At 40.7% G+C, this 16,270-nt stretch overlaps 1 protein-coding gene and 1 long non-coding RNA gene across 2 annotated transcripts; one reads left to right on the forward strand and one right to left on the reverse strand.

Annotated features, from left to right (window-relative positions):
* Positions 1-7,280: 7,280 nt before the first annotated feature.
* LOC306896747 lies at positions 7,281-8,634 on the reverse strand. Its single transcript, XR_013786956.1, has 3 exons — positions 8,503-8,634; positions 8,263-8,412; positions 7,281-7,978 (listed from the first exon to the last, which is right to left on the reverse strand). It is a non-coding gene; the product is annotated as an uncharacterized lncRNA (long non-coding RNA).
* Positions 8,635-11,411: 2,777 nt separating this feature from the next.
* Positions 11,412-16,028, forward strand: LOC306896094 (uncharacterized protein). The gene is made up of 6 exons (XM_079459782.1): positions 11,412-12,142; positions 12,399-12,497; positions 12,627-12,755; positions 12,861-13,312; positions 14,581-14,633; positions 14,740-16,028. Exons 4-6 carry the CDS (start codon positions 13,293-13,295, stop codon positions 15,801-15,803), a joined length of 1,137 nt encoding a protein of 378 aa, XP_079315908.1. The 5' UTR covers positions 11,412-12,142; positions 12,399-12,497; positions 12,627-12,755; positions 12,861-13,292; the 3' UTR covers positions 15,804-16,028.
* Positions 16,029-16,270: the final 242 nt, after the last annotated feature.

Here is a 16,270-nt window from a genome sequence, read left to right on the forward strand (position 1 = left end):
TAGGCCTAATCCATTCAGAATGTGATATAACTTGTTTTTTATACTGGTCAAACCGACGGCCATATACACGCTGCAGTTTCAGGAAGTACCTCTGCATATGAAGTCATACAGACGCCGCAAAGGATGGTGTTTTGTATCGCGTTCGCGTAAATTATTGCGTTTTCACTGTAGAAACTGCGCTAATAACGGCGTTTTAAATAAAATGCGACAGAGGCTGACACTTCTGTAATGAAATTCAATACATTTTAAAAACATAAATGAACACACTCTGAATATTCCGTACGTGCACATATGATACACAAAAAGAAGGATAAACGTGCCCAATAGAAAAATATTACATAATGAAAGTCTAAGCATTATTCGCAATAAAGTTAAAAACCAGAAATGTTATTAAGATCGACATTCCACTACACAGGTCTTTCTGTTCATTGGAGGGGCTGGACTATATCGAAAAGGCGGGCTGATTTTAATATTATATGAAACGTTGTGTTGAGAGACTGGGGTTCGACCTCCAGCAGAGCGACACTGACTAGGCTAGCGAGTCACAAGAGTGCTACCGTGAGATGTAATCTTCCAGTAACATAGTAGTGGTCATACTGAGAAGCCTGTACTGACGGTCCTCACGGATAGTGGCGTACACCTCTAGTAGCGAGGTGCTGTCCGGAGCCGAATACTAGGAAAACACTGCTCTCCTCGTCAAAGAGTGTGTTACGGAGGCCACATGCTACCCAGAGGGGAGGTTACATGTGGAGACACTTACACGGTCTCACCGGTGGGGAGAACAATCATGCGAGAAAAGGTGTCAGCCTGAGTAGGGGACCAATCCAGGTGGGACACCCACCGGAGAGGTCATAGATTCACCAATAGGGAAATCAGTAGTGAGGAATTCAACATACGGGACGACCCAGGGGGGAGTCACTACGTATGGGGCACTAGTCCTAGTATAGGGGTCCACCTGAGTAGGGATGACTCTACCAGTACTGGACTTGGTTCCAACAGACTGCTCCGCCGAGTCCGTTACCAAATGTCAATGCTTGGTGATTGATGGAATGCCTGTACTTCGCCCTGAGAGGGGGAAAGTAGGAAGATAGCACGCTATCGCAGGCGTACGTCCATACCAGGTGCCCATCTTATACGCCGGTGGCACTCAGGACATGGGCTAACACTGGTTCCACGTGGAGGTTGTAAAACCTCACAAAGGGGCTGGGTGTAGCCCAACCCGCAGTGTTACAAATGTCTTCTAGAGAGGCTCCCACGAGTAGGCAATACTGCGTGTGGAGTGTACTCTCACTGCCAGCGGGCACGGGCGATCTTGGGACTGGTATGCCACCATAATGGCATGCACAATCCAGTGCGACAATCTCTGTTTGGAGACAGCCCTCCCCATGTGCTGTCCCCCATAACAGACAAAGAGCTGCTTGGAGCTTCTAAGGCTCCATGTGCGGTCCAGATAGAGGCGCAGCGCGCGAACTGGACACAATACATTGGAGGTTGCGTCTTCCTCTCCAGAGGGGAGCGCCTGCAGATTCACCACCTGGTTCCGGAAGGGAGTGGAGGGAACCTTGGGGACGTAACCGGGATGGGGTCTCAGGACAACGTGAGAATCACCGGGTCTGAACTCTAGGCACCCTTGGATGAATGCCTGTAGGTCCCCCACTGAGAATGCCTGTAGGTCCCCCACCCTCTTGATAGAGACGAGCGCCGTCAAGAAAGCAGTCTACATCGACAGATGAGAAAGACTGGCATCTCTGAGGGGCTCAAAGGGGGCCATACCACATTATGGTCCCAAGAGGGTACGGAGCGCGGTCGACGTGGATTCACCCTTCTCGCGGCCCTGAGGAACCTGGTGACCAGGCCGTGCTGACCGAGAGACTTACCCACCACGAGATCGTGATGCATGGCAATAGTGGCTACATACACTCTCAACGTGGATGGGGAGAGATTACTCTCTAGTCTCTGCTGTAGAAAGGTCAACACTGACCCGATCGGGCAGCTCCGTGGATTCTCCTCCCGGGGAGAACACTAGGACGAGAAGAGGTGCCACTTATAAGCGTATAACCGCCTAGTAGACAGTCTCACAGACAACCAGCGGGAAGCCACTAAAGGTCTCCAGAGACCCAGGTTGGGGTGCCAAACTTTGCCCTTCCCCTGCGACAGAAGGTCCTTCACCAGGGGAATTGGCAAGGGAGGAGCCATCGTCAGATCTATCAGATCCGAGAGCCAAGTCTGGTTGGGCCAATAGGGTGCCACTACCAGTACTTGATGCCCCTCTTCCCTGACCTTGCACAGGACCTGTGTGGGGAAGGCGTGCTTCCGCTTCTCCCGCGGCCAGCGGTGTGCTAGGGCATCTGTGCCGAGGGGGCCCTCGGTCAGGGAGTACCAGAGCGGGCAATGGGTGGTGTCCGGGGAGGCAAACAGGTCCACCGGTTCGCCTGGCCGAACCACTCCCATATGGGCCGGACTGCGCGGGGATGGAGTCACCACTCTCCTCTGGGTTTTCCCTGACGAGAGAGCGCATAGGCTGTCTGGTTCAGGTTTCCCGGGATAAACGTGGCTCGCAGGGATTTGGTCACCTGTTGACTCCAAAGGAGGAGGCCTTGGACAAGTTGCGACAACTGCCGTGAGCGTATTCTGCCCTGGTGATTGAAGTACACAGCAGTCCTGCTGTCCAGGGAACCCGAATCTGCAGCCAGTGCTGAAGCGGCCACATGTGCATCAACTCGAGAGGGATTACCCCTGTCGAGGACGCCATGTGCCCCAGGAGTGGCATTCCGTCTGATCAACCTCAGACAGTTCAGCACTGACTGTTCATGCTCGTTGGTGAGACGTGCTGACATACGGACAGAGTCTAGTTCCATACCGAGATAAGAGGAGCGCTTGGGAGAGCTTGCTCTTTTCCCAATTGACCCGAAGACCCAAATGGTCTAGGTGCCGGAGCACAAGGTCCCTGTGCGTACACAACACATCGCCGAGATAAGCCAGTCGTCGAGATAGTTGAGTACTCGCACACCTTGTGCTGGTGCTTGTTCAGGAGACGCAGATCCAAAATGGGGCACAGGCCCCCCCCCCTTTTTTGGGCACGATGAAGTACAGGCTGTAAAACCCGGACGACATCTCGGTTATAGGGACGGGTTTGACCGCACCCTACGCTAGAAGGGAGGCCGCCTCCTACCGAAGCACAGGGGACTCGTACCGAGGTGTTGAGAATGCCCCGACACTAGTGTCGAAGAGAGCTTACATGCCCTGGACGGAAGTCTAGGTCGACCCCTCCAAGTGGCAGCTGTCTGCGGGCACAGGTGTCCTGCAACTGGACATTCCACTTGGTGGACAACCCCAACCGACTGAAGGGAACACTGCTTTTTACGGCATCTTTGTTTCACTGAAGCACAGTTTACGGCATACTGTGGATGTCCGAACGGAAAAAATGGGTAATCAAAATGTCCATGTAATCTACCATTTCATTTTTAAGTATCATAGTGTAGTATTGGTGGGTTAATTAATAAAAAAACTATTTACATTGAAGATAGCAATAGATGATATTTACACAAAAAAAAAATTGCTGTATTTTATTTACAGTATGTGTAAACTATGTTAACTTATTGGGACAATAAACCGGACAGCCTGTGTTTTTAACTACCCCTTACAAGAGGTGGGTTACATTTACTTGAGTAATTTTTTGGGGGAACTTTTAGAGTATATTTAAATATGTGTACTCTTACAATTACTCAAGTACATTTTTAGTGAAAAGACTTTACTTTTACCTCGCTACATTTTGGCTCCTACACATCTCCCGCTTGGCCCGCTTACGTTAACCGCGCATTTAGTTGGAAGATGATGGCTGAAGCAGAGGGAGATATGTGCAAGTTATCGGAGGAAGATCATCATGCACATAAGAGCATTGTATTTTATACAAGGCAGTTTTCACACAGAACCATCTATTCATAGAAAGATGTTCATGCACAGGATAGCGTATAACCTAAACATTTCACAGATAGGCTATGTAACATTTAAACAGGGATTAGAAAATATTCCCAAATCAAGGATGACAGATTTTTTTCCAGAAATCAAAAATATTGATTGGAAATATATAGTAAGGTTTAAACACTTATTACTTCCAGTATTGACTTTTATGATAGGACACGCATGTTTACATGCAGGTCGATACGTCTGTTAGCTTGTTCAGGAAAGGAAAGACACAAAAGGAGGGCCATATGCCACAGGCATAAAATGGACAGCGATTACTGGAATTTGTTGTGCACAGTCACATGGATTTTTAAATGATGCGTGAGGGGGGGCACAAGTGATTTTCCCCCATAGGAATTCACTATCGCAAACTCAAAGTACACATGTTTAACAACCAGGTAAGCCCACATTTCGGTCAAACCTTAATAGTTCCTGCCCTCCATCGGCACTTCCCTCATGTGCAAACAACCTATTGCATTTTGAGATTTTAACTGAAGATTATGAGATTATATCACAATTTCTTTAAAGATAATGACCTACAGTTATATAAAAATGTCAATAAACACTGCAAAAAATTATGAAAAATTGATATTGGAAATGTTTATTTCAGCATGAAATGTTATTAACAGTGTACATGATTATATTTCAGCATGAAGCTGCATCCTCTAAATGTAAAGTTAATGTCATTAAAGTGTAATTCAAGTGTATATTTTGTATGTCCTGGCAACTTACTGTCCCCCTTGGAGCAGCTTTAGGTAGAACCAGTGAAGCACAACTTGAACAGGACGTCTTTTGAATTTCAACAAAAAAAAAAAACCTTAGGAACGACATTTTGTAAAGTCACCCAACTGCTGTTAAGGTTGTGGACAATGTAAGAGATGAGGTATCAATTATACAGATATACAAAACAGGTAATAGTCAAACAAACGAAAGAGCAGTTACAAACAACTGTTTTAACCAACATGTGAGAAACGATCCAAGAACAAAGGAAAAAAGGCAGGGTATCAATAATGTCCATGTGATGATAATGATAACAAACAGGTGCAAGTAAAATAAACAAGGAACAGGTGAGGGAGCGTGGAGAAACTTTAGCCGAAAATATGACAACTGCATTGTCAAAGACCAAGTCACATTAAAGTTATGAAAAAAATATTTAAACTGGTTCTACAATACATATAAAACATAGGTATTGTGTTGTTTACATGAATATGCAGTTGTTTTCTTTGCAGTATTCAAGACATTGCATTTTTTTTTGTCCAGTTTGTAAATTTTCTGCAAATAAAAACATTTTATTTTTAATTTGAGAGAAATATTGTCACTAGTTTACAGAATAAATCTAAATCATAATTTAACTTAGATGCATAATTATAAATAGTAAATGCAGAAAATAGTAAACTACCAAAAAGCCACAATCTTAATTTTTAAAGAATTTTTAAAATATTGGTTTCTGAGTCTCCGTGAGCTGAGAGACAGAAGTGTACATTGCGAGCTTATAAAATATAACTTAAATGTGTGATATGAATAAATGGTGCCCATAAACCAATTACCGCAGTAAAACAGCAGCTGGTATATAGTGGACTCTACAAAACCCCTGTCTGAATACAGGATACAATTTGCTCTTTAAATTCATGTGATAGCAAGCCTCTTTATGACACTGAGCACAGAGCAGACTTGAGGTGCATATACTTCTCAATTAAACTTTTCAAATAAAACATTGTCATCTTTTGTTAATTGTATCAGTGAACTTCTTTGAAGATTTAGCGTTGGTGTTTTTCAATGAATAGTTTCTTGATAAGACATAAAGAATGTTTGTATAGTGTCATTGTTAGTTGAGCTACTACATTGTTCCTCGACAAAAAAGAGAGCCAGAGACATTGGCATCTACACCGACCAGTCAGTCCATTTATCATGGATATCTATGAACCACACCCAAAGTTCTATATACATTAAAGGTGTCCTTACACCATTTTGAGCGAGAGAGCGAAGAATCTCATGCCAATTGTTCAGATAAAAATGTTTACATTGCATTTCGTTCAAGAACTGACATTTGCATGTCAACACCACATTATCTACTTCACCTTGTTACATCCATAGCCCATCCTGCAGTTGTGAGCAGTAAGCAAAATTAATGCAGGGTTCACAAAGAAGTGCTTGTTGAAAGATGAAACAGTGCCAGTTGTATTGTATCCAACAGCAGGGGAATGTAAACTATTTTATAACATTTTGTCATGTTCAAACCTATCAGGAAATACAAGAGAACCCATTTGCAGGCAGCGTTTGCAGACATTGACTTTTAATTCATAACAAAAACACGCACGGTGGGGAAAACTTAACTAAGGCAGTAAAAACAAAGACTTCCCGGCGAGGGGGGCATAAAACAAAAGAGACAGGATAACAATAAACTAGATAACAATAAACACAGACGGTGCGTTAAGATTCCCCACCCTCCCTGGGGTCGTGCGCCATCAGGAGAACCGTCTTCATCGTGAAGAGGAAGGTGGGGTCATCCGAAGGGCTCAACGAGGCCTTTACACAGTGCTCACGACTGCGGGAGTACCTGTGTGGGAGGCTCACTGGGGGAAGGCGTACTTCAGCTTGACGGCATCCGTGACCTCGTTTGGTTCCTTGCTTTGTCTTGCCCTGCCCATTACCAATCCAATCCCATTTGTATGACGTTGTGTCGTGTCTGTAGTTTTGTAATTTTTGCCCCCTTTGTGGGAAGTGTTTGTTTTTAGTTTTGGATTTTAATTTTGTTAGTGTTTTCCCCCATTGTGGGTGTTTGTTTTGTGTTTTATCATTATTAAAGTCTTCATGTTTAAAACCCCTTCATCCTTGCTGCCTGCACTTTGATTCTTCCCCACCTGTATCACAACAACAGAAATGTATATAAAAATGTGTCATATTCCAGGAAACCCCTCAAAATTTCAGAATACACTGCTGAAGGTGATAACCATTATTCTATGTATTGTCAGTAGTATGCAAAGAATAAAAAATTATTTATTTTAAGTCTGTTGTTGAAAGTGTATTTTACTCTAAGCCTGAGGGCCCAGGAACCTGCAGACACTTGTTCTTAATTCTAACAGGTCTCAACAAATAGATAATTTTTTATGGCAAGAATAGAGAATCATGTTGTCAGCATTTGGGGCTGTTGTTTTTGTTCCCCCTATAGGGGTCACTGTGGTCACCTTTTTGCCCCTTATTACTGTCATGTGCATCCACATGTGCCTTGTTTGCACTTGCAATTGCAAAACACTGGGGGTTATAGGTAAAGATACACTAAAAGTCCATAACAAAATGTAATCAGATTCAAAACGAATAAAATGAAACATAATTTCTTTATTTTGTAGTTCAGTTATGCAGTTCAAGCACCCGAAAATGTGATTATGATCATGAAGTAAGAAATCATCAACTTTATAGGACCGGTCTAACAATGCTGTATGATATTTACATTTCAATTTTCCAAAATCTTTTTAATACACAGAAGTATAAAATAATTTTAAATAAAAGAAATAAAGTATTTTTCATTTAAAATCTTAAAAATAATAGAAGACAGGCTTTCAATGTAGTCTTAAAATAGTTGCCACTGCTACAACACAGTGTTAATTTGCCTTGGTGCGAGTGTACATGGACATTTATAGTTATAGTCATGTGCCGGTTTTAAACAAACAAAGCAAAACTCTTTGTTACAATCGGGGCATGGCATGTTATTACATCCTTCAGTGGTATGTTCAATCATTGTTTCACAATATGGGCATTTGCGGAGTTTTGGACACTGCACATCAAAAGATTCAAAATATTGTAAAGTAATCATTGAACACTCTCTCAGCAGTTTCTCGTCTATGGAACATCCTACATTTCCACAATCTTCAGCCTGAGTTGTTTGAGGTCCTCTCCATTCTCTCATACACCTCCAACAGAATTCATATGTTTTTTTGTTAGTAGCTGTGCAAATGGAGCACATCACGCAGAGATTGGAATCATCCGACCTTTCGATTAAAGTGCTGCAGCCAGGACACTGAATACGCACATTGAAAATACAGATGCACTGTCAGAAAATCAGATTCTCATACCTGACCAATCTTAAACATTAATTATCTTATGAAGAATTCTGTGTTCTTCTACAACACTGCACATCACCACCCACATCAATATGTTCACTGAGTCACTGATATATTCCCATATTAATACTGAATCTCTTTCTGAATAAAAATCTGTATGATCTCTTCCATATCTCTTCCTATCATTATTTTTTAAGTATTGTAATAACAGGATTAAAGCAAAATGCTGAAATGTACTTACATCCCTAAAGTCCAATAACTTCTTAACAGTGTTTGTCCCAAGCTTTTCCTCAAAACTGGATTGCTCATCAATTGTAAGTTTCGCCAATTTTCGCACTTCATTATATGGCCATTTTTTCTTGCACAGAGGACATTTGAATTCAGTCTTTCCCTGAAATTAGAAACCAGATTCTCTTGCACTCTTATGGTATTAGATGGATTTTAATGTAGAAATCACCAAATTAAATTAAGATTAACTCACACGGTCCAGTTGAGCTTTGCAACAGTTAGTCAGTGTCTCTGGATCTGTAACGTGTCCTCAGGACAGCTCAGCCCTTAAAACATTCGGGTCAGCATCATATTCATCTGAAAGTTTTAAAAAGCTCTGTTAACTAAATGTGCTATATTTAAATTGCTCTTGTGACGACCCAGAGTCTCCTCTTCCTGATTCAATTGGTGCTGATTGTGGGAGTCCCTGATTGGTTTCCTTATGCTAATTGACAAATTGGTTAGAGTATATGAGAGTGTGGTGCGTTATTGAAAGGAGGCACTCTTTGGAGAAGTACTCTTCTGGTGTGTCTCTTACCTATGTTTTTCTTACACATGTAGCGTCAATTTTGTTATAGTTGCTTGTTGTGTTTCTTTGTTTTCCCATGTCCCTAGACTTCTGTTTGTTACGTTTTTTTGTTGTTGTTATTATTATTATTATTTGTGGCAAATGTTAAATCAATAAATTATATTGATTGAACACTCTGGTTGATCTCTCTTTCATTTTACGATTTAAAATGAGCTGGTCGTAACACTCTATATTTTACTCTCAGTATGCCGGTCTTTCTAAATTTTCCTAGGTAATGAATGCTGGATCTGGCTCACAATCAAACTGATGGTGGACTGAAAGGTAGCACAAATAACAAGGCTCAAAGTACAATGCAAAGGGCATGGAGGAACAAGCACAGGACATCGTCAGGAAAATGACGAAGTGTAAATTGAGACATACGCCCTATGCATCTAGTAAGTCATCCTTTAATTATACTGCACCCATTAGGCAATTGTATTTATCAATGAATTGAATGTTGCCACAGGTTTGTATAACATTATAAAGTGATCAATTGTGAAACTTCAATTTATTACAGTTTGGATTAAACCTGTGAGCATTATTACTGCTAAAATAAGTGGCACCAGCAGTACTTAATGCTATTTTTCACTTCTTATTCAATATTTAAAATTTATACAGTATATGTCAATATTCTTTGTTGTTACGGTTTTGAGTGTGTTCCTAAATAAAAGACTAAATATTCCCAAGTAAAAGTAAAATTGTTCCTTATTTTAAAATACATTTTTAACTTCATTAAACTTGATTTTCAGCATATTTTTTTCTTTTAGACAAAAAGAACTATGGGAAGCCAAACAATACAAAAGTGGGACGAGACAGCGGGGTATTACAGAGCTCGCTGACATCTGCGCGATTCAATGGACCAAGCTGCGCAGCCGTGTCGTCAGCGCACACAGACTTGTTTCCTGGCGCCACCACCAGTGCTGCGCCAAACAATTTAAACCGTACACTCAAATGTACAATAAAGAAACCCCTCATTCCTTAAAAACATTTACATTGGTTCTCTGTTGAAGTCTATCAGTTTTTCCCTATAGAAGACAAATGAAATCAGAATAGATTATGCTGATTATCAGCATAATCTTTTTTTTATTATTATTATCTTTAATAGTGTTACAAGATACTTTGAAGAACTGCACATATGTATAGACTCTATACTATAGAGGCTACAGAAAGACCTGTACAAAGCAGAAACTTCAATGACTTCCAATATCGTAGTCTTGAGGAGCACGCCACCTCCTGGTAATTATATCAGACAGTTTACATGTTCAGGTAATTCATTTTATTATTGTAGTACATTTTGCACCTAGCCATTTTAACTCAACTATTTACGTTAATAATAGCAGAGGTTTATGGGTAAAATGTAAACGAGTGGCGCCAAATGAAATTGTATAAGTTTTAATTGGTCAGCGCAGCGGATTGGTTGGCGCCACGCTGCCCATTGGTTGGCGCTAGGTAATTTAATCGTGCAGATGACATGTCAGCGCGGCGCGAGCTCTGTAATACCCGCTGTTTCGTCCCACTTTTGGATTGTTTGGCTTCCCTTACTAACGCTCAATTTGCGTGATTCGCCTCATTCACGCCAATCACACCGCAAGTAGGTGTAGGTCTATCACCAGGGAGTCAGTCAAGAGAGAGTCAGTACACTGGTCCACTTGCACTGGTACACTGGTCCATGGCACTAAGTTCTCAGCTTTGTAGTTTTTTTTGGGAATGGAACAGTGGATATGCATATCTACAGGGACCGCAAGGGTCCGCAAGGATGAGACCATGTGTGGATCTCCACTAAGCTCCTCCCTGCGGTAGGAAGTGGTCTCCGCAGCGCGTTCCCTCAGGGGGGAATGACGCTTCCCAGTGGCCCTTACGGTGCCGGGCGGCTTCTCGCTGTTAAGAGAACTAGGCCGCCGTCCGTGACGGCCGGTGGAAGGGGCTCCCATCTTTTTAGGAAAGCTCTGGACTCCTTCCCTTCCACTGGAAGGTTGCAATTCACGCTCGCGCTCACGTCTGACACGCCCAGGCCAGTCAACGTCGCTTCGCGAGGAATTGTGAGAGCACAGCGCTGTGGCATTTTCCGAGGAACCCCATTCTGTCGACACAACGTCGAGAGACCGACAGAAAGGGAACGTCTCAGTGTGTCCTTCATGCCACAACGCTGGCCGCCCGCTGCAGCAGTCGGGGCACGATCCTCAGGCTCCTCAGCACAAAAGGTGAATGAATGCGGCACGCCGGCTCCCTTTTATACCCGGATATCCGGGGGCGGAGTCCGGCATGCAAATTTCATTCGCCAATTTTCATTGGCCTGTTCAAGTCAGTCAGAGATGATAGGTTCTCAAGTCAAACCCCATTCTGTCGACACAACGTCTCGTTCCCTCCATCAGGGAACGGAGGTTACATACGTAACCGAGACGTTACATAGTAAACATACTATGCCTTGAAATATGTTAAACTGTGAATCATCCCAACGTATGAATACAACAAAGACTAAATAAAAACTTGCATCATTACTGGTTACAGATAACTCAAGGGTGCCAACAAACAACAATGATATTTACATGTATTTACTGATAAAACTTTGGAGAAGCACCAGGTATCAGGCTATTTTGAGCCGACTTCTCTGTGATAGGCGACCTCCAAGCGAGGTCTCCAAAACTCTAGTGAGGGGTAGTTTTATGACATGATCCAGCATTTGTCAATACCAGGCTCCACAGTGTTGTCTCAGAATGCACACAGTTATGATTTTTTGTTTTTTGGAAGACGTTTTAAGACAAAAACTACTTACATTTCCCAATTCAACTAAGCCCTATAGTCCTGGCTAAGACATTTTCTACTCCATAAGGCAGTCTTGTCATTTCCAATATGGCAGCACCATTGGCCTGTCTCAACAATGGGTCAAAGCACTCAATGTGGTGTATATGTATGTCTTTTTAGTCCCCACTGTAAACATGGCTTGGTAAACTAATATTGTTAGCTGTTTGATAAAACGTAATATGCTATGTAAATGTATATGTTTGATATTACAGGGCTTTTGTTCCACATCTATGCATGAGACTAATGCAGATACCTGTATATGAAATAGTGAAATATGTTATTTGACATATTTTTGTTAAAATGCATTTGAAAACAAATTATATTATTCATTGCAAATTTTATGTCAACTTTATAGATATTTCAGGGAATACAGGTGGACACAACTATTTGTATAAAAACAGCAAAGCATCATGAACCTCTGAGACAATGTAAAACCTTTTTCACTATAGCCATCTCCTTGGAGTCAAATGTTCAAATTAACCTGGTAAGAACTTACTTATTAACATGATTTAAGTGTGTGATTTTTCTTTACACAGAAAATCGCTTTCTCATCATAGTGTGATAATTAAAACACATTTACATCTGTAGTACACAAGCGTTAACACAAATATTGATATGCTTTGATAAAATTGTAGGTCTCTCATTGTTGTTTAAATTGCTCCACAAATTTATTTTCAGCTTGTTATTCCAACAGGTTAACATGGACACATTGTTTAAATAACATTTAATTTGTATTTCAGCAAAGTTGCTTTGATTCATATTTTGCGCCGATCAAAATGTGTGGGGAAGACCAACAAATCTTCTGTAATGACTGTCAGATGTTTATGGATACAGAAATGGTGAGTTTTCAAAATGATATATAAACAATGTGCTTGAACAGTGAGCTGTTGTTAGAAAATATTTTAAACTACATTTCTATGTTTATTGCTTGACTGCATACCATAGGTCATTTTTAATGTTTCTTTCAGAGCTCCAGTTTGCAGAAAGTCCCTTTAGTTCTGGTTTTGCACCTGGAGAGGTTTGAAATGGATTATGACACGATGTGCTGTGTGAAGAATGATTCATTAGTGCAAATTCCTGCCCGATTATCAGTTGAAGTAAGATCAGTTTGTGCTTAAAAATTTCAAGAAAAACGTTTAGGTTTGTGTCAGTAGTAAAGGAGTTGTATGATACATAAAACATTTCGTTTTCTGCATTTACAGGAAAAGGCTGATAAAACTAACAAGTACTGCTATGATTTGTATGCTATGGCCAACCATGTTGGTTCTCTCAATGGTGGACACTATTATGCTGTCATCAAATCATTTGAGGACCAGCAGTGGTACAGATTTGATGACAGCTCTGTAGAAGAGATGAAAAAGGTAAACAATCCGTTTGGACTATCTTTGCAGTATTTTACAATATTTACACTTATCTTGTGACTATTATACATCTGTTAAACTAATTTGTGAATTGTATTTACCATTTTTCGTTAACTATATGGGTGTCAGAATGCTCTGTAGTGTTTTTATATTGTCTGTTTGTATCACCGAAAGTATTGTTTGATTTTTAAGGATTGATTACATGGTTCTGAGGTAACTGTTTGATTTTAAGGACATATACGGTAAGATTTAGTGTATGGTTTAATTTACTGTATGATTTATGATTTTCAGTATGATCTAGACCAGCGGTTCCCAAACTTTTTTTCCTGCGCACCCCCTTCTATGTCCCAACAGGGTTGGCGCACCCCCAATCCCCACTTAAAAAAAAAACGCAACAAAGATTTGTTTTATCGCCATATAAAGACTCATGTTTAATCATGCGCAAAAAAACAAAACACGCATGACAATAACATCAACAAAATTTCAATATAATACAACAAAGCTACGCACAAGCTTCCACTTTTAAGAGGACGAGTGACAGACACAGGCTCAGTAACAGAAAGCACGGTTATTTTCAGCCGCGTAAAAGAAACATTGCAGCAATAGGCCAGGCCTATTAAATGACCGTGGAGCTAGCATCATCATCATCATAACACAACTGTTATGGAAATTAGAACGACGGTCTTCGACAATTGTGTGAGGCAGCCCCTTTCTCCCCACTCTGTAACTGAGTAGATATGACGCCCGTAATGCGTCTTTCGTAGACCCAACGCATGAATGAAACTGCATTTTTTTTGGCTTTTCTGTAACTCCTCCAACTTTGCTTTAAAAAATGTAAGGGGCTTTTGGCTTAAATTGCCATGTTTTGTGTGCAGATGACGACGGAGATAAGACGGCTTCAGACAGCTGTTTGCTAGAACTTCACTGCACAACACGCACTGAGGCTTCGGGCAATCTGTATCGCCGATCCAAGTGAAGCCCAGACTCAGATAATTGTCATCATATTTCCTTTTTTTTTTCCCTGTCTGGTGTTCACCCTCATCACCTCTTTTTTGCCATCTCCTTCCCTCCTCTTCGGTTTCCTGCGGCGCATCTTCTGACTCCCGCTCATTTTCTTTCTCTATTCTCTCCGTCTCTGTTGCCTCCAAATCCTCACTCTCTCTTGGTCCCTCTCCTCCTTCGTGACTGACAACTTCATAAGACGTCCTACTTGACAGTTTCCCTGATTTCAGCCAGTTAAGCATATTTATAATATGGAATGAATGAAACGAGTTGGCAGCATATAGCCTAGCGGCTGCAGTGCATGAAAGAAGAGCAGTGTAGAAACGTAGAAGAAGACAGCTGCAGTCTTCTTCTACGTTTCTATCAAAAACTAATAAATTATAGTTTTTTATTTAAAATAAAAGCGATTACAAAGGAAATGTTTACTGTTCATGTTTTTTTATTGTATGGAAAAATCCCACTTAAAAAAACAGATCGCCATTACATTTTTCCTCTCGCGCACCCCCTGGTGGCAGCTCGCGTACCCCTGGGGGTGCGCGTACCACACTTTGGGAATCCCTGATCTAGACAATCACTTATCCAGAGAAGCGTGCATACTTTTGTACAAAAAATGTGAGTTCATATCAAAATATTATATATACTGCATATTTCATGTTTCATATCTTACTCTTTTGATAAGTAAGTATTTTCATACTTATTTAAACATTTATTATTTCAGCAGCCCTTGAGACTGCAGGTCATTCCCAGACAATATTCGATAACCAAAACATAATGAAAAAAAAAAGTGAATGTGAGAATCGTGAGAAAGATGAGTCGAACACTGACAAAATCACAGACAAATGTGAGAATTCTAAGAAAAATCTGAAGAACACTTACAGCATTAATGATGAATGTGAGGATCAAGAGAAAGATGAAATGGACACTGGCATCAAAGATGAATGTACAACTCCTGATAAACATGAGATGAACACTGACAGCAGCAAAGATAAATGTAAAAATCCTGAGAAAGATGGGATGAACACTGCCATCAGAGATGACTGTGAGGATCCTGAGAAAAATGAGATTAACACTTTTAACACTGACAGCATCAAGGACGAATGTGACAATCCTGAGAAAAATGAGATGAAGACTGACAACATCAAAGATAAATGTGATAATCATGAGAAATATGATTTGAAAACAGACAACATCAAAGACAAATGTGAGAATTCTGAGAAAAGTCTGATGAACACTTACAGCATTAATGATGAATGTGAGGATCAAGAGAAAGATGAAATGGACACTGGCATCAGAGATGAATGTACAACTCCTGATGAACATGAGATGAACACTGACAACATCAAAGACAATTATGAGAATTCTGAGAAAAATAAGATGACCACTGACAACGTCAAATATAAATGTGAAAATCCTGAGAAAAATAAGATGAACATTGACTGCATCAAAGATGAATGTGAGGATCATGAGAAAGATGAGATGAACACTGATATCAGGGATGAATTAAAAAATCCTGAGAAAGATGAGATGAACACAGACATCAGAGATGAATGTAAAAGTCCTGAGAAAAACGAGATGAACACTGAAAGTACAGTAGTGGAGGTTTTTCAGAGTTTGTTAGAACACACTGATGATAACTCTGAAACAAATGCAATCACCCTGCAAATTACATCAGAAGAAGACTCTAAATCTGTAATGCCAAAAAACATTTGCAAAATCATCACTGTTATGTCAATACTCTTCTGCATTTTCTTACTTTTTTTATTTTATTTTATGTACAACTAAATTATGAAGAATACCGTGCACAAGAACAACAGTAAATATCACTTGTTTATATTGGTTCAGACTGTTAAAACCTGAAATTAGTATTTTTACACATGCAAATGTCACATCCAGAACCAAATATCAATAAATCATGTTTATTGTGCTATAATTGACACCTGACCTGGAATTATTGTGTTCATAATAAATAAATTCACATTAGTCACACTGTAGCTTAATTAGGCTGAATTCTCAAAGATACAGTATAGGCTCCATCACCCAATCACAACGTGACCCTTTGCCCAAATACTAATCACAACACCTGATCATCACCTATCATCTTATATAAGCCCCTAGGTCTCGTATAAGGGGAGACTACTTACCTCTCACGATGAGTTGGGTTTACCGACAATGATTGTATTCAAAACCCGGTTCCCTCTTGTCAAGGAACTTTTTCCATATCTAACATCTCTGTCGACACCTGCAAAATA

This window comes from Barbatula barbatula (assembly GCF_947034865.1).
Source record: "Barbatula barbatula genome assembly, chromosome: 7".
Taxonomy (NCBI): domain Eukaryota; kingdom Metazoa; phylum Chordata; class Actinopteri; order Cypriniformes; family Nemacheilidae; genus Barbatula; species Barbatula barbatula.

What these genes read in the sequence shown, in the direction of transcription:
- LOC306896094 (XM_079459782.1), top strand. Translation starts at nt 13,293, where the DNA reads ATGATTTATGATTTTCAGTA. An exon ending in ATGATTTATGATTTTCAGTA is followed by an intron (nt 13,313 to 14,580) that starts TGATCTAGACCA and finishes TTTGGGAATCCC; the next exon opens with TGATCTAGACAATCACTTAT. An exon ending in CATACTTTTGTACAAAAAAT is followed by an intron (nt 14,634 to 14,739) that starts GTGAGTTCATAT and finishes TTATTATTTCAG; the next exon opens with CAGCCCTTGAGACTGCAGGT.